Source organism: Sphaerodactylus townsendi, linkage group LG01 (assembly GCF_021028975.2).
Source record: "Sphaerodactylus townsendi isolate TG3544 linkage group LG01, MPM_Stown_v2.3, whole genome shotgun sequence".
In the NCBI taxonomy this organism is placed as follows: Eukaryota; Metazoa; Chordata; class Lepidosauria; order Squamata; family Sphaerodactylidae; genus Sphaerodactylus; species Sphaerodactylus townsendi.
The window spans coordinates 53172593-53199935 of NC_059425.1; the positions used below are offsets into that span (position 1 = coordinate 53172593).

Below are 27343 nucleotides of genomic sequence, written 5' to 3' on the forward strand. Positions count from 1 at the left end.
CTTTGACAAATTGCATCCATATGGCCTGAAATTCAAAGTATTTGATTTTCTGCCTAGAGACAAGTTTAAGGCATTGAACCTAGTCCATTTTGCCATTTTTGAGTTTGTGCGCTTAAGAAAAATAATCTCACATATTTTGCTCAGGAAAATGAACTATTGTAAAGCAGTGATGGACCATTTTTCTTTCTTCAGATCATGGTTTCCTTTGAAGAGTTCTAAATCAGCAACAGCAAGTTACAAATGAATAATGGAAAGTTGTCTTCCAACCAGATGCCATCTCCACCACCCCAAAGGGAATCCTGTTTTGTGAACATCTTCAGTGTCAACAAAAAAAATTTCCCCTTCGTTATTTTTCAAGTGTTGCTCCAAAAGTGTAGGAAAGAGAGGACTGCTCAACAGGATGAGAAACATACCAGGTCATCAAATGAACTCAAATCTGTCTAAATTATATATGGATCAACTTTAAAAAATCAGGCACATGGAAATAGCCTTTGGAGTAGGACACTTCACTAGCCTTTGTATATCCTAAGACTTTGTTTTGAATCAAGTCCAATTGGGTTCCTTTTTATTTTTTACATCCAAGTAAGTGTTCAATGAACTGTACCCTCATGGTCCAATCTTCAGTATTTTTATTTGGAATTAGTTCCTTTTGATGTTAATGGAACTTTCTTTCATGTTAACACATTTAATATTACAGGCTGAAAGGAAACAAGAAAATGGTTCACATATAGGTTTATAGGAAAGCTACAAACATCACCTTGAGCTCACTGAAAGAAGGTCAAGATTACAAATGTAATAAATGGAAAGGAAACATTATTTGCTATTCAACCAGTTAAAACATACATGAGCCCAATCAGTCACATTTACCATTTCAGTGTATTTTAAAGGGAAAGTAACAAAGACTTCATTTAAGCACCCTTCCAGCTTTGTTTGTTCTCACCTATTTAAAACTGTGTACCATGCAATTAAGACTCAGTATAGGCATTGCTTCTCAAATTATTTCCTACTGAAGAGCAAAGACTCTCTTGCCTTTCTACCATTTTTTTCATTCTTCATATGCTTGATTTGGGTTGGGGGTGGAGGAGAGGTCAGCATGGGAGAAGCCTCTGGTCCCAGAGAGAAAACTCAAGGTTGAAAATAGCTCATGCCAAGGCAAATAATACTAGTCTGCATGCAACCATACCTTGTATCTACACATTCTCCCCACCACAGCATGAATGAAGACCCTTTAAAAAAAGTTAATCTATGGGACATGCTTGTTTAACTGCTGACTGAACTCCTGCTCATGCTTGAAAGAACTATACTGTCTTTTTCAACTTCAGCAAATACAGTTAATTGAGGTAATAAAATCAAAATTATCTGTGCTGTTTTATGTATTGTTTTTGGAAGGAGTTTTTTTATCTATGATTTACTTTCCCTTGCCCCCAAATCAGTCACAGGGAAGGAAAAGCTGCTGGCTTTAAAAGAAAATGTGCAAACTGGTGTTGCATGGAGTCTGAGATACACAAAATCCACTTACAGCTACTCCAGAAAAAACAAGGCACTTAATGGTTTCTGAGCCGTTGCAATTTCACATCTATGTTCTCCTCACAAACAGAGCTCATCCCCAAGAGGAATTTTGGTCTGATTTCCAGTAAATTAACAGAGAAGGAAAAAGGAAGAGATATTCAACTGCAAATCCTCACAGAGTTTTGATATAAACAACAACAATAACCTTTATTATGCATATAAAATAGGCTCTAGTTGTTACCAGACATTTGTATTGTACAAAGCAAGAGTAAGATCAAAACACAGAACATAAGAACATAAGAACATAAGAATTGGCCTGCTGGATCAGACCAGAGTCCATCTAGTCCAGCTCTCTGCTACTCGCAGTGGCCCACCAGGTGCCTTTGGGAGCTCACATGCAGGAGGTGAAAGCAATGGCCTTCTGCTGCTGCTGCTCCTGAGCACCTGGTCTGCTAAGGCATTTGCAATCTGAGATCAAGGCAGATCAAGACTGGTAGCCATAGATCGACTTCTCCATAAATCTGTCCAAGCCCTTTTTAAAGCCATCCAGGTTAGTGGCCATCACCACCTCCTGTGGCAGCATATTCCAAACACCAATCACACGTTGTGTGAAGAAGTGTTTCCTTTTATTAGTCCTTTTATTAGTCCTAATTCCTTTTATTAGTCCTAATTCTTCCCCCCAGCATTTTCAATTAATGCCCCCTGGTTCTAGTATTGTGAGAAAGAGAGAAAAATTTCTCTCTGTCAACAACAACAACATGTCTACCAACATTTTCTACCCCAGGAGTAATTTAGCTACTTTTTCTAAGAGTATGACGTCTGTATTATTTAACAAAAGCCCCACAACAAAATTGTCAGAGTCTTACAGATTTGTCTAGGGCCAGCCAAGGAGAGAAATTCCTGATACCCACATATCTCAGATAGTCAAGTATAATGTGAGCAAGATTCTCCAATTGATTTTTGCAGTGTGGACAAACACAATCCAGGAGAGGGATAGATAAATAGCGACCCTTCGTAATTGCAGATGGTGAAGTATTGCATCTGGCCCTTGTAATAATCCATCTCTGTTGGGGTTCAGTTAATAAATCAAGATATTTGGCTATGTGCCCCTGTTCTGATACTATTCTGAAAGAAAGGGGTGAGAATGATTTATTTGCTTGCCCCAGTAAGAGATAGAATTCCTGCTCTAAAAGTCTGCTTTTTAAGATTTGGAATATATTGCTGGGTGACAACATACAGAGATCTTCAAATAATAAACCTAGAAAGTAAATTTCTGATTTGAGTAGTTTATACCATTCAGATGTGAATAGGTCTGGAAGTGCAGTATGTATTAAACTACGCACATCGAAGTTGAAACATAATTTGATCCAGTATATAATTTGATCCAGAACACGGTAACCCAAGGATTTTATAGAGGAAGCCAGATTGTATTCTTTCAATGGCACTATCTACGCAACTATCCATAGAGGAACTCCATAGAGAAGTTGCTGAACTACCTTAGACCTGAAAATCTTTAGAGCCGCTGGAACGTATCCCCTTCCCTAAGTATGAAATTTTTTTACCATCACTGACGCAGTGTGATAACTTCCTTTTATGGCAAAGTCTCTATGCTTGGCCCAAGTGGCTTTATGATTAAAAGTTAGGCCTAAGTACTTAAAAGATTTGGAGTACTCAACCTTGAGCCCGTTAATAAGCCATCTGGAAGGCTTAAATGTGTTGGAAAAAACAACATTTTTTTATTTTTCTGGGTTTAAGGACAGGTAGTTAGATGTATAGTACTCCATACTTTTTCTAAGAAGCCTTTTGAGACCCACTTGAGACCTAGAGATCAGTATCACATCATCAGCATAAAGTAGAAGAGGTATGGGTTTGTTTGCAAGAACTGGACTATGTGAGTTGACATCTGACAATGGTCCAGTAGCTCAATGAATAACACTTCTGACTTTGGATATAAACAGGCGTCAATCTACTTTTAAAAATTCTTTTGTTTGAATATTTAATTTTTTGTCTCTTTTATGGCGGGCATCTCAGAGGCATGTCACAGTGAGTTCAAGTTTTAAATTTTTAACACACACACACACCAGTAGGCAGGCTTGTAGAATCTGTTGTACGCTAACAGTTTTTGTGATTTTGCAAAAAAAATGGTTGGAAAGAAAATAACACAGAATTCCACAAAACAATTACAGAACAGTGAAATCTATTTTAAAATATTTGATACACATGGTCTACATTCAGAAGTTCAAAGTGAAGAAAACAGAAGCAAAGAGTGTTTAGTATTACTTGTAAAAAAGCACCCCCTTGGTATTTAAGGGGTCTATTCAAGATTCATTTGCTTGAGGTTCAAGTATTATCCCCAAGTCCCATGTTATGGTAGTACAAAAAGCCCATAATCAATTGACAAACTAGTCTACATTTTAGAAGCTTCGTAGTAAGCTGTACGCAATTTGTGAAGTTTCCCAACTGTGAAATCCAGTTAATCAAATTTGGCTTACATAAGCATATATCCTCTCAAGATTTCAGCAAGATATTGCTTTAGCTTCAACCCAACCATTTATGCTTCAGAATGCATATTTTAAAAACACAGATAGGATTTAAAAGTCTAACATTCTTATCCAAGCAGTATTGTGTTGGAATACCATGTGGTTTCAGTAAATATCATATCTGGGGGGGGGGGGGAATGCTACAAAGTCCACACAGACTTCTATGCTATAGGGAAAAAACTTTCCACCAGGAAAGATCATTTGAGAGTAGAGATTTAGAAACTCAGCCTGCACTGTAATGCAACACAAGGCTTCCACAAATACACTGAAGAAAGAAAGAGAAAGTGGATGCACATATTTAATCTCTCCCAAAAGACAACAGTAAAAATAGTTTCTCTCCAAAAGGCCTTACACATTCCAACACTACCAAACAGTCAGTTAGAAAAGGGGAAATCTTCCAAAACAAAAAGTACTTAGACATCGGGATTATTCCAACAGCTGCCAACACTAATATGATCATGACTATCACTCAAAGGAACGCATGCACCCCCAACCAATGTAGCTGGAGAATAATTACAGTGAACACGTAGTCAGCTAATTTGTTTCAAGTGATGGCACACAATTTTTAAGAACTTGGATTCGAGATGATTTTAATTTCTTACAGAACTAGTAGGGATCTAATATTTAAACACACACACACAATTTAACAGTGCTGGTCAGTTCTAAGTCAGTGCTGGTCAGTTTTTAAGAGATGCTAAAATGTGATATGATTGCTTATGAATCTGTCTGCACAGTCAAAACACTGCATACTTAGAGCTGCAAGGAAACTGTTCCAGACAGAAACAAGAGAGGCAATACACAAGGAGGAAGAGTCTGGATACTCAAAATTTCACCCAAAATCTCAACATCAGAATTTCAAATTATTATCAGCATGGTATGGAAAAGATACTATTTTGATCTTAACTCTCTTGTTCCTTTATTTGGAGAAACAACTGAGATTAGAAATGTTGATGCAGTTTATCATTTATGCCATGTCTCAAGGCTTTAATATGTTATTTGGGGTCTTGAAACACTTCCATAAAAAGTACTTACACATAGAAAAGTTCTACAACAAATTACCGATCTCTACATTACAAATTACATCTTCAATTTCCTTTAGCACCCTTAGAAGCAACTAGTACCCCTCTTGGAATTCTCTCCTACTCTTCCTCGCTGAACTCTGAGCTTAACTCCCCTGTTCAAAGCATTGGATAGAAGCCCTGAAGCAGAGCACCAGGAAATCTGTGTGCCTCTTGTAGAGTCAGTGTTAACAAGGTACATACCCTGGAAAATGTATAGAGTTATGGAGTTCCATTAGCTAATGGTATAACTAACATCAGGTGACAGACTAGAGAACCAGAATTTTCACCATATATGTGTTGAATAACCTCCACATTTTGGCATCCAGACACACTCTAAAAAAAAATACCAGGCTGTGTGTGGCCCTGGTGTTAGGCATATTTATGAGGAATTGCACAAGCCTGTGATAGAGTTTAATGTACACTGTATACCTGCAGAAACACACAGTAGAAAAAAGCACATTAGAGAAAAATGCTACCACACCAGCTCTTCCTGCATTCATTCAGACTTCAAATGTGGGGGGTGGGGGAGGCTTTCAGGTTTCAGCTTTCACTCCTGTCAAGAAAATTATGAAAACAGAGATGCATTTTACAGAACACCAGTTAAGAAATAATTAACCTTAACATCACTGGGTATAATCAAGATTTTTTAAAAAGGCCAGGCAATTTTCAGTGCTCTGATATTCTACTTCCGCGCAGGCTTCCTGCTGTAAATCGATGCAATAGCAGTCCTTGAAAAATGAGTCATCTCAAACAAAACCTAATCAACGAGATAATCATTAGCTAAGAACTGGCACATACCCTACAGTAGAATACAATTAAGCCAAGTGTTCATTCTCAAAAGTCATTGTAGCACAAAATACATACTCCAGCACTTTTTGTTCCAAAGTTTATTCTGTATTCATAATTTTAAAACAGATGTCCAAAACTTCAATGAGATAAAACTCTTGTGTGCCATGAAACACACTGTCTGAGAAGTACATTTCAATTATATCTGTTACACAATCAAACCAAATTAAACTAACATTTTCAAACAGTACACTAGTTAAGCATGCCACCCAGAGATATTAAAGCTTGAATTTAGAAAGAAAACTTCAGAATATGGGAAATAATTGCTGATGCTGAATGTGTATTTGAATTAAAACACAGGTCCCAATAAAATGACTATTTATAATGCAACTGAAAAGGAACTTTAATGTAATATTTTTTCTCTTTTTAATTGAATAAATCCAGAGGCCTCATATTCACAACTTTTTTCTAATACGTACTATTTTGTCTTTGTGCTACTAGTGGCCTCATATCCTCACATCACATTTACACCAGTTTCAAGATATTGCATACTTCATGACATATCATAAAGGAATTCCATAAAACTGTGCCATTAAGCTTGGACCCTACAAAGTGCACTTATAAAGATAACCAGTCTATAGTTCCCACTGATTTTTCCCCATAGTCCAGCAGTTCTGAGAGTTCAAAATCACTGATGCTCACAGACAACATGCCAATTAGCTGAGAGGACTGCAGTGAGGAGGAGCAAAATCACAGGTAACTGCCTTTCCCCTCCCTCAGTAGTGCTTACTAGACGTATTCCCTTCCATCAGTACTGCTGACACAGCCTATTTGGGCCACATTCAACCCAAATACAATATGCCCGAATACAAGCCAATCTGAATGCAAAGTACTTGTACTTGTATGGATATTAGGGATTTGGCGGCATTCAAGGATCGTTTAAACAATCCCTGCATGCAGTCATTTCCTGGGGTGCAGGGGGCCCTCCAGGAATGAGGCGGTCTATGACAGTGGTGGCGAACCTATGGCATGGGTGCCAGAGGTGGCACTCAGAGCCCTCTCTGTGGGCACGCGTGCCCAGAGTTCATCATGTGGGCGACGCGGAAAATCACCCCCCCCACACACACACACACACATCTAGGCTGGCCTGGGCACAATCCTTCACCTGGGAGTAAGCTTGGTTGCTGGCAATGGGGCTTGCTTCTAAGTAAACCCTGCTAGGGTCGTGATTCACCCATTTGAAGCGTTGCATGGTTGTTTCACCAAGCTTACTCCTGAGTAACATGTACCTCAGACCCAACCGTTTTTTCTAAACTAAAACCTCAGTATTCAGGTTAAATTGCTGTGTTGGCACTTTGTGATAAATAAGTGGGTTTTGGGTTGCAATTTGGGCACTCGGTCTCAAAAAGGTTCGCCATCACTGGTCGGTGAAGTCCAATTAAATAAATATTTATTTATTTATTTATTTATTATGAGATTTATAAGCCGCCTCCCCCCCAGAGGGCTCGATAAATAGAGTCCACCCCCTCCCCCTGGGATTTAATAAATAAATAAATAAAATAATAGAATGTGTTCTTCCTTTAAACATGAACTCCCTTGAAACAGTGAACTCCCTTGAAACAATGTACAAGACAGAACACAACAAACTAAAGAGTCCACCCCCTCCCCCTGGGATTTAAAGAAAGAAAAGAGACAGACAGACACACAGAGAGAGAGAGAGAGACAGACAGACAGACAGACAGACAGACAGACAGACAGACAGACAGACAGAATCCACCCCCAAGACTCCAAAGGAAGCTTTCAACCTGAGTTGGACTTTGGACCTGGGTCTTCCTAGTCAAAGGCTAACATTTTGCTCACTACACTGACTTGTACATAATGAAGTGCCACACTTTGAGGCCGTCTCTCCAGAACAAGGATCCCATAAAAAGTATCTTTTAGCACACATGAATAGTTAAGGTCATCACAGCCTTGACTGGTGAGTCCTGCAGCAGCACAAGCCCTGTTCCCGGCTTCCAAACTGCCCATCCTCTGACTGTCATCCATGCAGGTGGCTATTGAGTGGGAGTCCCCGGAGGAATGCTGGGAGTGGCTGTAGTCTGTCGGGTTGCCACTGAGCCCCTTTGACCCTCTGAATAAATTTATTTTATTTTAATTATTTATTTATAACTTAAATTTGATAGACCGCCCACCCCCGAAGGTGTTTCCCCATGGGCCATCTGCACCCAGGTTGCATTCTCCTGCTCCATCATTTAGTGGTACCCTTCAGGGGCTCTTAGTGGATGCCCCACTAATTTCTTTGCCTCTTCCCATCTTTTCTCTGCTCCTGAAATGCCTTCTGAATCTTGCTTTTCCCCTAATCCTCTGCATCCTGCTGGCAGTAGACCAACCTGTCAATCAGGGCCTATGTCCCACACCATCCAACTTCGTACTGATGCACCATGGCTCCTCTCCCTGCCACTGCCTTTTTACTTAAGTTGTATGAACTTAAATTGGAAGAAGGCTTTAAACTTGAACAAAAAGGAAAGGCAAGGAATGGGTATTTTAATAAACAGAATGGAAGTATCCACCCCAAATGAGCCTAATCTCCGGTGAAATATAGTTTTCCTTAACACAACTAGTATGAGGTCCAATTGGTTTGTCACAGGTAAAACTGATGCAGAATTCAATTTTACAGCTGGCTTGTAGAAAAATAATGGTTTGCTATTAAACCCAGCCACAATTTCTGGACCATCTTCATTTTTCTGCCTTCTTCCTGCCACCTCCAGCCCCAATGCTATTATTCTGCACTTTTTCCTTATAAGGATGATGTAGTACAGAAGAGAGGAAAGATTTGCATCATTTCAACAAAACAAGGAAGAATCCAGTGTTGGGATTCAAATAATGTAACAACTGGTGGTTACAAGCACCATTTTAACAACCAGTTCTGATGAAGCGGTACAAACCTGCTGAATCCCACCACTGGCTATATCCTTTACTCATCTGGAGTCACAGCCTTAAGCTTAATTACGTATTATATGTAATCATGTTTTCCTTCAGCTGCCCTAATTGTACTGCCCATCAACTTTATAAGGAGTCCTGATGCTCTAACACATCCTATGTCATATTTACCTGAAATGAAGATGAGATGATCCCCCCTTTAAAAAATTACACAAGGTTTTTTATTACTGTGCATAATTGTAATTTGTACACAGTTTGTACATTTCAGGTTTCACATGTGTATGGCATGCATTTCATGAAGAGTGTGTGCATAACTGTTTTTGTCCTATTTTGGTCAGGACAGGGTGCCATCAAAATACTTAAATGAACAAATCCCTTGGAGTAGTACATCAGTAATACTATTTATGTCTTTCTGACTTGCAAAGAAACAGCCACCCCTGCTTTGCTGTGGTCAGTAGTTAATATAGCACAGCTATCACACCTCCAGTCTCATTAGTTCAACCATAAGGTCCCCCTGCTATACAAAAAACAAATAGACATGCAGAATTAGCCAACTATAACATAATCTCCTTCTCTTCTCATCCGTGAATATGAGTCTATTTGTTAAACCTAATTAAAACTAATCTGGAAATTACTCCTGATATTATTAACATGTGGATGGAGAAAAAAAAGAGCCAACAAGCTGACAGCCATCCTTTCATTAAACATAATGATAGTAATGATTATCTGGAGTCCTCACAGTTACTGCCTTATTTTAGTACAGTACTTGGTGTTCAAAGTGATATTGGCTAAGAAAGGAAAGCAGGTGACTTCTCTCAGCTGCTGACCAAGATGACAAGGACTGTGTCACTCAATATCAAGTGTTCTAAGTGAGACATTTTGCTACAAATGATCTGTCTTTGATTGTAGAAGAATAACAGAGATAACAAGCTTAAAAGCCACTGCAGAATGGTGATCTTAATTACAATTCCCAAGGAGAGAGCAAAACATGACTCTGAAAATGCTGGGAACCGCAATCATAACAGGGAAAATTTAAAAAGTAGTTTGCTTTTCAATCAGTAGCTACAATGGAAAAGGGACAGTGCCAATAGGATTTGAAAAAACTCTGCAGGGAAGGGAATTAACCCTTTCTACTTCCTACAAGCTACTATGCATTCTCTCCCTATGGAAGAAAAGGGGAGAGGCTAAAGCTTCTGTTGTTTCTGCACAGCAAAATAAAGTGCTTAAAATCTCCCTCCTCTGGTACTAGGGCCCCTACTTTGGGTCCCTCTTTTGGTACTAGGGCTCCTACTTTGGGTCCCCCACAGCTTTACCATTTTGCCTATTTCAGACCTAAATACGTCAGCTTAAAGGCAAAGACTCCCCTACTATGTTCTAATATACACTGGTGTCACAGAATACTTAATATCGAGCCTTGTCTCCATCTAAAAAACTCATACGATTAGGACAAGAGATACAAAGGAAAGTGACAGGAATGGAAAGGGTAAAAGGATAAGTGATATGGGTTTTCTAGAAAAATTAGCCAATTTTCCAGAAAGTTATGATTTCATTACCCAAGCTTATTCATACGTCTATTTCATAAACCAATTTAAGTACCAATTTAAGTGTATATCCCACTTCCAAAAATACCTGAACAGAACAAGAAATACTTGACAGGATAGGGTTTGGTGAAAAACATTTAAAAAAATGACAAAAAAGCATAAAGCATTGAAAAAATGTCGACACACTAATTTTGGAGCTCAGAATATCACAACTTTGAAGCTGCCATGCCAGTCTGATACTGTATTGACAATGCCATCTATTCATTGTTTTATGAATCTGTAGAAATGAACATTTTTCCACAGGAAACTTAAATCACTGGAAAATATTTGTATCCTGCATCTCTATGAAGGAAATCAGTCTGAAATTGTAAGCATTTATACCCAGCTGATTTTCCCCTGGCAGCTGTGCTTTTCTTGGGAGAGAGAAGGAGCTGCCTCCTAGTGGCCCTTCGATGTCTGACCAGCGATATAGGCCAGACTGTCCCTTTTTTCATATCTGTGATCTCTAGACGAGGAATTAGAACAGTTCTTCTTGGCAGAGAAGAGGTGCAGCAAGCTCCTGCAACTGACTGTTCTCCAGCCAATGACTAGGGCCAGGCTGGTCTTAAATAGTTATCTGCCATTTAATAGGTGTTGATAGTTTAATAGTTAAACCTTAAAATTTAAGCTGAGCAACATGAAAGTATGCTTTAAATGGCTAATACATGGTTCCTTTATACCAAACATACTGGTTCAGTGTCTGCCAAATGAAATTTAATATTGTGAACAAACTGATAATAATTTTTAAAAAGGACAACAAGAAAACATGTTCAGCCTTGCCATCACTGTCAGCAAGTATCCAATTCAGCAGTATTTGGCACAGCCACTTCCCAAAGATTATTTTATTGCTGAAAACGCATTTAATTTTAAAAAATGCTAACCACTGGTAGTGGTCTTGTACTGAACACACTATCTAAACATCTTTGTCAGAATCACATTAATATCTATATTATCAACAAGTGGTCCAACTGGCAGGACAAGAGAAAATCCGAAACATTTTGTACAAGACACTGCTTAGGATCAATCTTATGTTACAAAATTATCCATATATCTATCTCAAGGTTTAACTGGAGCTGAAAAATGTTTATTGTTTCGGCTACAGATTTCTTCTTTATACCATCTGCTTCGTCTTGGAAATCTTAAGACACCATCTGCAAACTTGAACAATGTGCTATTCGGAATCAAAGAATACCACAAAGGACAGCTTCCCTCAGACGATGCTCACTGAGTGGATATGTTACAAAGCAACTAGAAACAGATTGTTTACTGTAAGAACAACAAAATTGTAGAATCTTCTCTCACAAACTGTTTGGCAAGCATCTTGTTCCTTGGTTTCTACAAATAATACAAAAGATTATTTCTCAGAGGAAAAATTTTTCTGAATGGGTTATGCTCTTTAAAAATTAACTGTTTTTTCGAGGCTTGTGCTTCACAGTTTTTAATATGCTTTTTAAATTTTTATTGATTATTAAAATGGTCTGATCTTACAAAAAAGCAGCGTAAAATGCTTCAAATATATAATTTAAAGTGGCTTCCTGAAGAAGTTCTCTATGTAGATTTACAGCTACCTGACTGAGCATCTTCCCCTTTTTTAAATTATAAAAAATCAAAAAAGTGGTATGTCTCCACAGTAGAAATGATAAGATCAAGCTCCAATTCTGTACCCATCTTAGGGCTCACTCACTGGAGAAATCACCTCAGCATTGTATTCTCAAACACATTTCAGTACGTTCAGTCTTTAAAAACAACCCTATATTTAATAAGGGTCTTTAAAGGTTGCCCTCATAAACATGCTTAAAATGTCACTTCAGGCAAGAAGAAAAATCTTACTAGACAGAAGGTGTGTCCAATCACCCTAAAGGTTAATTTAATATGAACAAAATTACACTGATCCTAGTTATGCAAGACACACTATCAAGCCTAAACAAGACAGCTAAATGGTTTTATTACCCTTGTTATTCAGTGTGGTGGCAGGGGTGGGGGGGGGAAGTGTTCAAACAGATTTTTTGGTAACTGTCAGAGCCTGGAGGGATGTCTCATTACCTTTTTAATTCATACACATAAAAACTATACAGAATCAAATGCCTTACTCTTCTTTTGAACCCTAGCCATTTAAAAAAAATACTGCCACAGTCCCCAAACTTTCAAAGTTCAGACCTGAATGCTCCACTTCATATTCTATGGGCACCACCAGAAAGCATCAGGATATGGCCACCAGACTTACAACCTTGTGAGGTCACTGTGCTAAAGATAGGGCAAATCTCTGAGGAAATGCCATCAGATGTTTTTACCAGAAAAGGATGTGCTGTTCACGGCATTAAGTCACAGCAGTTCAATTCCATACTCACTTGAATACATCATAACAGTGAGGAGATAGAAATTCCGTTGTGAGGCTTAAATTTCATGACAATCAGAGGAAGCTTGCCAGTAACAAATAGCAGTCTTATAAGAAGAATCAGCACATAAGTTTCAAGAGATACTTTCTAATCTTTTGAAGTGATCAATAGCCTTCAAATGATGGGCTTTGACCCAAAATAAGGTCATGTCTCACAAGTGGGTTTCAAGGCTTAAAATGCTGCAGTGGGAAGGAGGTTCCACAGCCCACTTATCAACTTTCAACAGTGTGAAAGGGAAAAGAGTGGGAAGAGCAATGGTCTTCATCTGCCATTCCCAGGGCAACCATCAATAGTGCAGGTGGAGATGGATGCAGCTTATTTCCGTTCCCTCATGGACTGGACTGAGAGAGTGGTCAAGTCAAGCTGCAGTATGCAACACTGCTCATAGCCAGGAGTGACAAGGGAAGTAACAGACATAATACTGAGGTGCTGCAGGGATAGTACTCAAAATGGTAACGCTTAGAAGTCTACCTTCAAAAGGAAAGGTGGGTTATATTGTTTCAATAAATAAATAAATAAATAAATAAATAAATGAGTGAATGAATGAATGAATGAATGAATGAATGAATGAATGAATGAATGAATGAATGAATGAATTTAACTTCCCAACAGTTCTATGAGGTAGGATAGGCTAAGGGTATGTTACCCAAAATTGCTCAGCGTGCTTCCATGACAGAGTGAGGATTCAAACCTGAGACACCTAAATCCTAATCTGACACTCTACCTACTATATCACACAGGCTTGTGCTTGCCCTGCAAACCAAGAAAATGGTAAATCAGAAAGTAACAAATTAGTTCACTGTATGTGAGGACAAACATGAGCCTGAGACTCCCATATCTCATATCAACCTATTATGTGTATACTGCCATGGAAACCAGGAGATTTTTTAAAAAAATGCATGCTACATTTTCAAAATCTGCACTTAGAACTCTTATGGACCAATAATGCAGCCCTTTTAACATCAAGAAATAAGAGGGAAGAAGTTGGACTTTCCCAATTTTACTTGGCACAGACATATTTTCACTTGGAATTCTAGCACTGCATAATATACTGGAAAGGTTACATCACATATATTACATACATCACCTTATCTCCACTAACAAAAATAAAAGGGAAGAAGGCTAATAAACTTGTATTGTCAAAGGCTTTCATGGCCGGATTCAACTGATTCTGGTGGGTTTTCCGGGCTATGTGGCTGTGGTCTGGAGGATCCACCAGACCACGGCCACACAGCACGGAAAACACCCCAGAACCAGCTAATAAACTTGTTCATATTTGAGAATGGATTGGGTTTAAAACTGCATGTCATAAATTTACCAGAGGAATGAGAAAAACATTACAAACTCCTATTTTGTCCATTAAACCTCTTTGTGAAACAGTTACTTATCCAGATTAGGGCATGCATACCCAAACTCAGCTTCTTACTGCAATGGAGGTGGCAGAGCTGTACGCACATAAATGTGTCTTTCTGATGATCTTCAGATCCTTTCTCAGCCCAAAGATCTCATTCAATATTATGGATAGATTGCAAGCAGATTTTCATATCTCGAACAATGCAAAGGAATGCTAAAACCCATACTTTCGTATCTATTCAGCTTTCTACAGTCACAACAATATTTAAGTTGTTCTAAAAACCAATCTCACACTTGAGGAGAGGTAAATCTATCTTAAGTTATTCCTTCAAGGTAAGCCAGATCTTTTAGATTAATGTGCTTGACAGCATTCATTCCATCAATTGCGCTTTCAAGTCACCGTTTTCCCAGGACATAGTTGAAAGCCTGCCAATTCAGCTGGATGCACTAGAAACATTCACACAATTTAAAAAATGCTTAAAAAATGCAAGGAACATTATTTTAAGTACTATTTCAAACAGGCGCAGAAAGCCCGGGGATCAGGCTTAACGGATGCTCCTAAGAAACTGCTGAACTGCCATAAAATAATCAAGGTATTCTACTGGATTTGTCTACAGGACAGAAAAAGTATACACTCATACAGTATCTAAGACAGTGGTGGCGAACCTTTGGCACTCCAGATGTTATGGACTATAATTCCCATCAGCCCTTGCCAGCATGGCCAATTGGCCATGCTGGCAGGGCCTGATGGGAATTGTAGTCCATAACATCTGGAGTGCCAAAGGTTCACCACCATGGATCTAAGATCTCCTTACCACTTTTAACCTTTGAGACATGACTGAGTTTCTAAAGAAAAAGACTGGAAAAAAACAGCTGTGTTTTTAGCCCTGGCATTTAAGATACGCAGTTACACAAAGAAAAAGAATAAGAAATTTAGATTTATATTCCCCTTTCTCCCCTATAAGGAGACTCAAAGAGGCTTACAAACTCCTTTCCCCTGCATTCCCCACAACAGACACCTTGTGAGGTAGGTGGGGCTGAGAGAGTTCCAAGAAACTGTAACTAGCCTAAGGCTACCCAGCAGGCTTCATGTATAGAAGTAAGGAAAGAAATTTAGTTCACAGGTAAGAGTCTGCTGTTCATGCGGAGGAGTGGGGAATCAAACCCAGTTCTCCAGATTACAATCCACCACTCTTAACCACTGTACCACACTTGCTCTCATTAGCCTAGCAAATATTCCAAATACTAAATGCATATTCTGGCTAATGTCAAATACAGGTGGCAAACAGGTTCTCCCACAAGGAAGAATCAGCCTGTGTCAGTCATTTCAGCTATGAGCTTTCCTGTGGCATTTGATCAATCATTGTTCGAAAAAGAATACTAGACTAGATATATCATTAGTCCGACCTAGCATGGCAGAGGAGGGTTAGAAACATCTTTTTGCCAGCTGAATGAGATCTCAGCATAGCTTCTGTTCCTTCAAGTATTTTGAAGCGGACATGGCCACAGATGCCTTTGGCACATGCTAAACATCTTGGCCCTTTGCTCTTATCCCATTGCTGTTCACTTGGGTGAACAATGGCTCAGGGTGAACAATGGATCCAGGGCTAGCCTAGGATGTGGTATACTGCACTTTCTTCCCTATTTCACTTTATTTAAACAGCTTTATTTCAAATGATATTTGGTGGAAAATAAACTGCTTTGGCTACATTTTAATACCATTGATGGACTTTTACATTGTTTTTATACTTGAAATGTAGTGATTTCTTAGCTGCTTTGAATCTACGAATATACTGAGGGATAAACATTATTTTAAATATTTATATTTTGTAATTAGTAAGGTTGTTTGGGTCTCCACTGGAAGAAAAATGAGGCAAAATTTGGAAATTAACATGCTTAGTCTTGGGACTCAGTTGAACAACCACACACATCACCCGAGACTCTCTTGTCAACCTCCGTTACAACCACCAGCCTGAAACTAAGAATGGTCACAAGAAGAGAAGTCAAGTTCAGAGAAGGAGGGAAAACAAGACCAACTCTTAATAAGAATCTTTATATTTAAGTATAAGCTTCATGGTCAACATGCCAAGTACAAAGTCCTGCCCTGAGGAAACAATCCATACATTTTAAACAGACACTAAATGTACAGACATAACTCCTGGATTCAATCTAGTTCAAAATGAAAGTTGTCATAAAAAGCAACCAAACTTTAAAGAGACTGATTGAAGATAAAGCCATACAACGGCATATTTTGCTAACAAAAAGCTAAGCAAGAATGATCAGAGTAGGGAAGAACATGCCACAAAATAACTGTCTTCAGTAGTTAAAAGGAAGGGTATAGAAAAAAGCTGTAGATTTGCGTACTCTCAGATTTACAGTCTTGTAAACACTTCCCCATCCTTCCTTTTGAAACTTTTCTTTAATAAGAGGGCTTTTTTACATACAATGGAACCTCGGTTTTCACCGGTAATCCGTCCGGCGACTATTGGCAAAAACCGAAACCAATGAAAACCGAGGCTATGCTATCTGCGCAGGCGCAATGCAAACAGCGCAGCGAATTTACGCTAAATTTACACCTTGGATTTCATTGGCAAGCTGACGAGGCAACCAACAAAATCCAAGGTAAAAAACGACTGGTGACAATTGGAGAAAACCAAAATCAGCTAAAACCGATGTTGCCAAAAATAGAGGTTCCACTGTACGCAAAACTTTATTTACAACATCATAAGAAAAATTGTTGCTGCAACAGACATACCATAACATGTAACACCTTATATAATGACCACTACGTTTTTGGATTTGGATTTTAATTTGTATACCGCCCTCCCCCGAAAGGCTCAGGGCAGTGAACAACATCATAATAATATGATACATCATAACATAATACAGTACATAACAATGCAGTGCAATAATAAAGCTTTTGTTTATGGATTTTTCTGTGGACCTCAAACCCTGTATCTGCAACACCTTTATTTCATCCTTAAAATTTGCTATTAATTCGCTGAATCCTTACATGCAGCACTTCAAATCACTGATTTCCATGTTAGTAAGATAAACACATTTAAGGTTAAATTGAGCTTTTCAGCAAATAAGCTAAGAGAACCATTTGGTACTATGAGCTACTGACAATGGTGTAGCATCAATGGGAAAGGGTGGGGTGCAACGCCCAGGGCGGAGCAGCAGAGGGGACATGGCGAGGAGCGTTCTGCGGGCATGGCGCAGTTCCCCCTCGTTCCACCTCTGACTACTGACGACTACAAAGGCACTGTTTTTTCTGTGAAATTATGTAAAGCCATCCTTCCTCCCCCCCACCCCCACAAACACACAAGACATGGCTGTTGGTGCAACTACATCAAAATCCTTCTCTCAAAGAATGAAGAAACCAGGAAAAGAAGAAAAGCACACACAAGATCCCAGAGCATGCAGTCCAGAATGCTGAGAAGGTGGATTTCACATATATTTTTGAAAGTAAAATAAAATTTCCGCTCACATTCACCGGCACTCTGTAGAACTGGTCACTTGTATCAGTCCCATTATTTGGCAGGGGAAATCAAAGTATGGGAAAAAGAGAAGTTCAAACAACACATTCACAGAGGAAAGTATAATTGGAACACAGCCCTCATAGATGCAAGTCTATTCACTGGTTCAACATAACTTTGCCCAAGGGGTCCACTTTAAGTGTAACTATTAGAGTTTCTGCAAGACCACTAGAAGTATGAAGGAGCGAACCCTTGTACTATGGAAGTGGTGGCGAACCTTTGGCACTCCAGATGTTATGGACTACAATTCCCATCAGCCCCTTCCAACATGGCCAATTGGCCATGCTGAAAGGGGCTGATGGGAATTGTAGTCCATAACATCTGGAGTGCCAAAGGTTCGCCACCACTGTACTATGGTCTCAGAATACTCCATTAGAGAAAGTTCGCAAGTGGTTCAGCTGCAAAAGTTAAAACTCAGAATATACATATTTATATCCTTTTTCTTTCAACTCTCCATACTTCAGGACTTTCCCACAGGCTACAGACAGTCTTGTACTAATTCTAATATTTTTTCAGCAATTATGCTTAGAAGTGTATTTGTTTGATCTCACAAGTTTCCACAAGAAAGTCCAAATTCAGAGGACAGCTGCATGAAATATTTCAAGGCCCGGCAGAAGTCCAGCAGCTCGGAAGGTATTTCAGTTGCGCTGCAGGGGCACCATCTGCAGTAACGTTTTTGACATTCAGATAACAATGACAGGAGGAATTATTAAGGAGGCAACTGGCTCTGTAAAAAGCCCACCACACTGGGAGAACATGTGATCAGAGTATCTATGTCAATGGCCTTATTCTCAGACAGTTAATTAGTTGGCAGAATTCACAGCTTTCCTGAAAAGATGTTAGACAAATACACTTAAAACACATCCATGACTTGGCTTCCCAAGGTGCTTCTCAGGCTACTACATATTAACAGGTAGGTACAGACTACGTGCACAGTAAACTGATTCAGTTACGCACAATAAATGTATACCATCAGAGCCTCAAGAGCCAAACATAATGCATTTGTCTGACCTTGCATAAAGCAGATGTACAATCAGCTAAATGAAATGTTATTTCCACATGCAGAAGATTATTTGGTTACAGCCCAGTTTCCACATGAAAGGTGTTTCCAGGACCAGGTTGCCTAAGGGGAAAAATATCCCACAGGTGGAAATGGATCTCAAGATTACTGTTGAAAATTTCATGTGTGGCATTCTGTCCAAGTGTACTAGAAAGAAGAGCACTACCTGCAGCAGACAGAGATGGAGCAGAAACACAAACATCTGTAAGAATGTCCTATCCTCTAATCTCAACTGAAAGATGCTCTCTTTTTTTTTTGACAGATCTAAATCACAACAACCAACTTCATCACCCTGTCCTCAGGGAGTGAAGAGCATTTTTCTCCTCCCCCTGGCAATGCCAAAGAAGACTGAGAGCGATGGCCTTATTCTCAAGACAGTTAATTAGTCGGCAGAATTCACAGCTTTCCTGAAAAGATGTTAGGCAAATACACTTAAAACATCCATGACTTGGCTTCCCAAGATGCTTCTCAGGCTACTACATATTAACAGGTAGGTACAGACTACGTGCACAGTAAACTGATTCAGTTACGCACAATAAATGTATACCATCAGAGCCTCAAGATCCAATGCCAAAGAAGACTGAGAGCGATGCTTTCTGCCTACCGTTTGAGGCTGCCAAAATGGACAGGGGGGGAGGGGGGAGCAGACATTGAGCAGCACTGGAGATCATAGTTACCATTGTAAATAGGCAATAAAGGGGCCAATATGTAAATTGTAAATAGGCAATAAAGGGGCCAATATGAAGGAACACATAGTGAGGTTTGTGGGGAACATTATCCCATCTCCCCAAAACAACTTTTACCTACAGTTGAACCTGTTTTAGAAAATCCAGCTCAATCCTGGATTTTTTCCCCATGCTTATTTAAAACGGAGGATGCTAAATGATACAAGATGCAAGAGCACTAGAACAGAGCACTATCTTTATTGCAACTCTGTTGCAATACTTTTTAAAAGCCAGCTTTTTTTTGTGGTGTCCAGCACCACTAGAACTAGTGACATATAGAAGAACTTTGCATGCAAGAGAAAAATACAAGTACAAATGTCATTAATTTCTGCACTGGGTGAACAACTGGAAAAATCTAACAAGCCGTTGTGATTTATGGACTATTTTTAATAAGAATAAAGCAAGAAAATAACCCCTTACTAATAGCAAGGTTTAATCTCTAACCAACATTTCCCATGCCATTACTGTACTTGACAAAAAGACAATCTAATGCATTATTTTTAGGCATACTGGGAAGCTACGAGGCAGATATTCAAGAGGTTAAAGTGAATTAATGCTCTTTGATATGCTGATCAACCCAACACTGGAATAAATCTGCTTATAAATATTAACCAACATCATTGCATGAGTTTCCCAGAGGCACGGTATTGTGATAAGAAAAAGGGAATACAGCCATAATTTCCTCATGTGTGCCTTTTTGATCACAAGGATGAAAACATTCATGAAAATTATTCAAGAAGAGATGGGATAACAGGCAGAAAGTCAAGTTTAAATAGCAGATTGTCAATTATGGTTCACCAGTTTGGTTCAGCCAGATACCCCAACTGCCAGGATCAACATTTTAAAAACCTAGACATTGTGGCTCACATTCAAAATTATTGAAATGTAACTTTTTCCAGAAAAACCATTATTAAGCTATCATTATGGGTTTTAGTGTAGTGCTGTAAAATTTAACTACCTAGCCATCTTCTGTGATACTAGACCTTCTTCTCTGCAAGAGAGTACACCATAAACAATTCGGCTCTTGCCACAGATACGGTAATATGAGAATGGGCATCTGAACACATATTTCTGAAACAGTGGGTTGTAACCCTGCCACTTCACTAAGCTTGTGGTGGCACCTTCTTGTGTTGCAAGAAAACTCTGTCACAAAAGAAATGTACCACCATTAGCCAGTGAGACTGGTAACATTCAGTGAGACTGGTATCATTTCAAAAGTAATACAAAGGGATTAAGCTAAAGTATTACCCTGCAAACAGGATTATAGGCCTCAGCTCTAAATGTAGGGTGCACTGAATCCAGTGGAATTCATTTCCATGCAACTGTGTTTTAAGTTTAGCTGATTATTAAAAGTAGCTTTCACCTTTTTTAAAACTCTTATCTTCATTTAGAATTTTCATGGCACATCAGAGTGCTCAAAGAGGTTCATATATCATTTGGAAGTTTCTACTACTTGCATGTTTACTTCTTATGGAGATGCCCTGCTCTGGACTTTCAATTGTGAACGACTCACAATTGTATAATTTCCTTTTCAAGATGGTTGATTTGGTCTAGCCTTTCCAGGTTCCTGCCCCCCCCCCCCATTTTTTTAACTGTGTTATTGTAATGTTTTATGATAGCCTGTTATCCGACAGAAAGCCAGGTAACAAATACAATCAATAAGATCAACATTCAACGAATCTTTATAAGGTCTTCTTAAAGTGCAGTTGCTTGGAGCGGGGGGAGACAGAGAGAAGTGTACTAAAACCCTCTGAATAAGTTCAGGGCTGAGGTTAGATTTGAAGAGGGGACTTTCTGGATCTCCCCTTATACTCTTCACCGCTACTTAAGCAGATAAACATGGACAGCAGAAGTTCAGTTTGATAATTCGCACCATATTGTCAGTAAGGTTTTTCTTTCCTAAATTGGAACAATATACATACACCAGTCTTCCTCACTATTCAACAAAAATTCATACCTTTGATTTATTTCTGTATTTTTCCACTAATGCAACAGTAATGGGGGAATGTAGATAAAGGTAAACACGTTGCTAGTATTAAAATAATAACACAATAATCTAGCAATATAACTGATGAGAGACTCAGGACAGATCTGAAAGTTGTATTATCTGCCTAGTCAAGAAGCTTCGATATATTCTGCCTCTACAGCCTCCTGCCCCAAGTAATGTATCAAAGGCAATAAAATTAAAATTAGGATCCAAGCTTATGCTTACCCTCCCACTAAAGTGGCAGTTGTTAAATGCCTAGTGGGCCAGGAAGTGTGCTTAGAATTATGCTCTCATCCTGATATCAGACAGAAGTCAAGCTGTCCCAGAGTGGACCTAAGTTTACCAGTACATAGAGCTGCAGATGCTGAGAAATACCCTGATTAAATGCTCGTCTTTATTCTTTTTTAAACCATCCCTGCACACACACACACACACACAAATGGCATGCAAAAAGGAAGAGTTAGACTTCTACGTTTTCCCTGACACCAAAATGTTTTCTCTAAGCAATGCAGGAGGAGCAGGATTACTTCTTGCAAATCCCCACATGCAATTTTCAAAGAATCCACCATGTTTCAATACATATAATTAACCTCTGTTCAAATATACTAAATCTATGCAGATAAATAAATCTGGAATTATTTATTCAAGTCTGACTGTTTCCAAAATAGATTAAGCACACAGAACCTGCAGCTCCAGGGACAAAGGCCATCAGCACTTCCTTTGTACTCTCAGTGTCACAAGTCTGCCTGTTCTTTGGGTTTTTGTCCAATGAACAAGCACAGCTACACTTATGACCAATCCTTACATAAAGAGATAAGATGATTTATGAAATGCAGCACCATGAAGATTAAATCTGATCATATGGGCTGGGAAAGGGGAAGAAAATAATGAAAGAGAAGAGGCTCTGCCAGAGCATGTAGAGATAATTTCTCAAGTGAAATGGGAACAACTCTCCTTTAACTCTGGCATTCTGTTTTATCAAGGATTAGCAGCTTTGTCAACTTTTGGGGAACAGTTCAAAGGTTTGACAACTATGCAAGCCTGTATGACAGAATATTTGAGTGAGTCGAAAGAATCTGAGAGAGGTTTCAACTCTCACAATTGGTTTTGCCCCAATGACACTGCTGAGGAAGCAGGTTTTGAACAGAAAACTCAGAAACAGAAGAGGCAAAAGTGAGAAGAGGCAACATACAGTCTCTCATTCCACCAGCCTTCCATTTGGAGGGAGAGGTCTATAATCTTCTCTTCTCTTAATTCTTAATTACAACAACCATCCCTACTGACAATAACTCAAAAGAATGGTAAAATGTTCTAGACCATCAGACTGAACTGAATGCAATGTCAAGCTCAATGGCATGCCTAAGAAAATGGCAAGATTTATTCATGTAATACAGCCTTGCACTAAGATGACTTCCAAATGGGGGACAATTCTCTCCTCTGTTCTCATTGCCAAGGTAAATGCAACATCTACAGAGGCAATGCAGCTCCCATACTGGGGTAATTCATGTAGTACCCTCTTATGTATACCGTTCCTCTTGCCAGAGTGCTTATTGGCCGTTCCCTCACTTTGGTTGTTTCCCCTTTGCTCTTGGCAGCTTTACTCTCAGAAGCTGGTCATTTCTGGCCAGCGCTGCCGTTCGGCTTCCCCTACCGACTCCCCGTTTTGAAGAAGAAGCATAGGAATGGCGTGTGGAGGGGGGTGCGCAGAAGCCTTGCAAGCAGCTTTAACCGGGCGGCTGTGTTGTAGCATACACCCTGTAGTGGGGAGTGCCGTGGAACCCTGCGCTATTTGGGGAGAGTAGCGCGCAGCAGAAGGTAAGTGGGGAAAGGCCCATTGATTGCCTTTTTAAAAAGTAATACCTACATAAACAAAATGAAACAACATACCTACATAAACTACATGAACAACCCAGACTAGCCAAAATGTGTCAGAGTTTGGAAGACAGGCAAGGTGGGCCATGGTTAGTATTTGGATGGGAGACAATCAAGAAAGACAAGCATTGCTACCCAGAAGAAGCAATTACAAACAACCTCTGCTCATCTCTTATCCTGAAAACCCCATGAGGGGTCACCATAAGTCAGCTGCAACTTGATAGCACTTAATAATTATAATTATTATTAGTAGATATATCACTACCAGTAAAACAACTGATTTGAAAACATCTGGAAAAAGCACACTGGTAGCAGAAGTGGAGGGAATTGCAGGCACAAGGGGAAATGGTACTAGACAGCTTGGACAGAGAAATGCAAAAATCCATAATGCCTAGCCACACTGAAAATACCGTTTTTATGTTCTTTCAGGAAAAATCGTACAGAAGCAGATGTTGGAAAATGTAGCAAAGTTGGGAAATCCAAGATGATGCACTGGCAGAATAATGATGTCAGAAGTTCAATAAATTTTTTTCTTTTTTTTTTGGGGGGGGGGTGTTAAAAAACAAAACCTCCATGAATAAGCAACCCCAGGCCTCACTTCCTGCTTGGTTTTAAAGGACCTCACAAACAAATACCTGACCTGGTCTATATGATTAGATTTTCCCCTCTCAATGCACCTACAAATAAGCAAAATAAATGAGGATATGGATTCATTCTTTCCAGATACTTAAATCTGAAGTTTCAGAACTGTTGGGATGAAGGCAAATTACTCATCATGAACCCGATATGATAGGCTGTTTCGCGATCGGTCAAGCCGTTGAGCGGCTTCCACATACGGCAAGAATTCTGCCGGGCGTGTTGGCGAACATTCGCATGCAAGCATCGCGGGCCGATCGCCTCCTGGAAGGCGACCGACAGCGGCGAAGAAGCGGCTCCGTCATGGAGCCGCTTCTTACTTCAAAACGTTCCACTCACACTTAGTCCGCCGTCGTCGGCCTGCTGGCGTCGAAATCCGCCCATCCACGCTGCCCTCCTGGCCTCCAGGGGTCGGAGGACAGCGTATGAAGCTTCGAACCAACAGGCCGAATTTAATCGAAAATGAAGACGAGCTGAAACAACATGTTCAGCGGTGCTCGTTACGCTGCATCGCCGGGCCGGAACTGCGCTGTCTGAGGCTGTACCCCAAAGGGTTTTTTTCAGGCGTGTCTGCGCCCTGGGGAAGGCAGCCAGGTCGGCGCTGCTGCTATTAAACTTGGAAATTAAACCTGGCTTAGCCTGTGCGAATGGCTCCCTGGGGACGGCGTTTATCCCGTCCCCAGGGCGCCATTTAAGGGCCGTGCAGAAACGGCCATAGATACAATGTCACATGAACACATAAATTTGCCTTATATCGAATCAGACCATTGGTTCATTAAGGTCAGTACTGCCAACCCCAACTGGTGGCAGCTCTCTAGCATGAGGTCTTTCACATCACCTCCTACCTGATCCTTTTAGCTGGAGATTGAACTTGGGACCTTCTGAATGCAAACTGAGCTAAAGTCCACAGTCCTATCAAAAAATGCATACCTCAACTGCAGTAATGCCAGTCCTACTCCTGCTAGCAGATTTCATCTTTTCTGAAGCGCTGCAAACAATTGGAAGAAAGTTTGGTCCATCTACTATAGCAGGATAGAAAATGGCATTACAGGCTATGACATCTGTACAATACTGCATTTAAATCCCCAGGAAGCTATTAAACTTGGAAATTAAACCTGGCTTCACAAAACATGCATTTCAGAAGATTGAACTGAATTTGGCAGTGCTAGCAGATGTGTAAGCCACAATAGGGCTGCTGCAGGTCCCTCTATGAAACAGGCAGGTGGGGAAAGATTTAAAACACAGTCAGGATATGCAAGAAGGTAGACCTGAACTTATGTGTCCTTGAGTAACATTAGCTAAAGCAGCATTTCCGCTAGACAATATAGCCTCAACTCTTTCCTATATAGCCTCAACCACCTTCTACCTATTCAAACAGTGCTAAAAATCCAACACACACACACTCCCACTTTTGTAGAGAACCAATATGGCACAAACTGGGGTCATGTCACCAACACATCCAGCTGGGTTCTAATCTACTGCTAACTGTACAGTGCCACAATATAAGTGGCATTCTGAAGAATACTACCAAAGAGAATTAAGCCTACAAAATCAAGTGGAATTGCTGCTTTAGCTAACATTGCCTAAGGATAAAAGCAACGTCACCCTCTCCCATGCAATCATCTCTCTAGTTCTACACCATTAGCACACACATCTTTCACAGGGGCTGGGCAGGAGAACAGGTGCTACGGTACTATGACCAGCTAAGCCTCTAAAAGAGGAAGAAATGCATTTAACCTAGGCCAACCGTGCAAAAGAATGTTTCTATTAACCCCAAATCCTCCCTCACTATCCCGCCATCCCAATCTGAATCTAAACTGCAATTCTGGAGGCTAGATAAACTCTATTGGGAAAGGTTGGGTAGGTTCACTGTTTAACACACATGCCAGTAAGCAAACAATGAGATTTATACAATCCTTTAAATGCTTTTGTCAAATGGAGAGAAGGAGAAAGACTAGGGCATCCAACATTAATGCACTGGTAGTCCAAGATGCACCCCAGATGTATATTTGCATGGAACAAGGGGGAGATCAATGACATAAAATCAATTCCATCCTTCTCAAGGCAATAAAAGGCATTTTATGTTTCTGAACATTTTATGTTCAGGTGTCCTCCAAGGGGGTCTCCTGGCTGATCCAAGGGAGACAGAGCAGCGCCTCCCAGTTCCCGGGATGAGAAGCTTGGGGAAGGTGAGTGGGGGAAGGATTTCCAACTGCAGCATCTCCCCCTAAAAATATAGCAAGGATCAGTCTGGTGTGTTTTTTCAGCAGCCAAGTATGTCCGATATGGGGGAGGGGCAACACTGGGGGGACACCTAGTGCCAACAAACCTGCCTACCTCCCCTCCCCCCGGCACACCTGCTTGTTGCATGCAGCGTCGCCCTTGACCGGCTTGGCCTCTCCAGACCTCACAACTTACCCAAACTGCCGGCGAAACCGTCCATCTTGGGAGCAGAGAAGCTGCCGCCCGACCCCGAAGCGGCACCGCTGGAGAAATGAGGCGTCGGTCCGAGGGCGGCTCATTCACCCGCGGAACAGCAGCTGCTCCCCGGCACGCGGGGCATGAGCTCCTGCCTCGCTCACCGCCCGCCTCCGGGGCTCTCCCCTGCGCCGCCGAGGCTCTGCGGCTGTCCGTCACTCCGTCACCCGCTCCGGACGCGGGGTCAAGCGAAACTCGGCCGGCCGGGACCCGCCTGCCTGGTGCTGCTGGTGTTGCTGCCTTCTCCACCTCCCGCAGCACCAGCCACCGCAGCCCTACGCGCCCACTCCCGCTCGCAGGCCCGCCCCGCAGCGCCCTCTTGCTTTCGCGCTTCCGACTCCGCCCCGGTTGGCAGCCGGGGCTTCCCCTCCAGCCATTGGTGCGCGAGGAAAGCGCAACAAGACCGGGGATGGAGTGGGGGCGTTTACGGGTTTCGTTGGAAGCGGGAAGGGGTGTCACGGGTCGGCAGGGACCGACCTCCAAGAAAGCTGGGCACAGATTTGGGGGTGGGCATCGCTGAGCTAAGAGACAGTGCCCTAGGAGCGGTTTGCGTCGCTCCCGAGGACTGCAGCCGGTGGAGTCGTAAGGAGAGTACGCTAAAAAGGGAACACGAGTTCATTTATGCCCCCAACTTGTTATAAACATGCTGTTCGGAATCACTTGGAATAAGCCGCATTCAAGGCGCAATTCACGTGTGCCGCTTGAAGCACCCCTCCCCCCCGTTGGTGTACATGAGTAGAATGTACAGATGTGTTTTGGGAATTGAGTGGCGGTCATGGTAGAAGGTTGGTTCAGTCTTCCTGCAATGTATTTGCAATGTATTTGTGCTTTTGGCCTTACTCTGAGAAGGGTTGGCACCTGATTAAAGAAACCCTGGACAT

The 27343-nt window shown here is 40.7% G+C and overlaps 1 protein-coding gene across 1 annotated transcript in view; it reads right to left on the reverse strand.

The window, feature by feature from the left end:
- The window catches only part of EML4 (EMAP like 4), a 192452-nt gene extending 165680 nt beyond the window's left edge, over positions 1-26772 (reverse strand). The window contains exon 1 of the mRNA XM_048502038.1: positions 26403-26772. Coding sequence (XP_048357995.1) covers positions 26403-26427 — 25 coding nt within the window. The 5' untranslated portion in view covers positions 26428-26772. The remainder of the gene's footprint in view (positions 1-26402) is intronic.
- Positions 26773-27343: the final 571 nt, after the last annotated feature.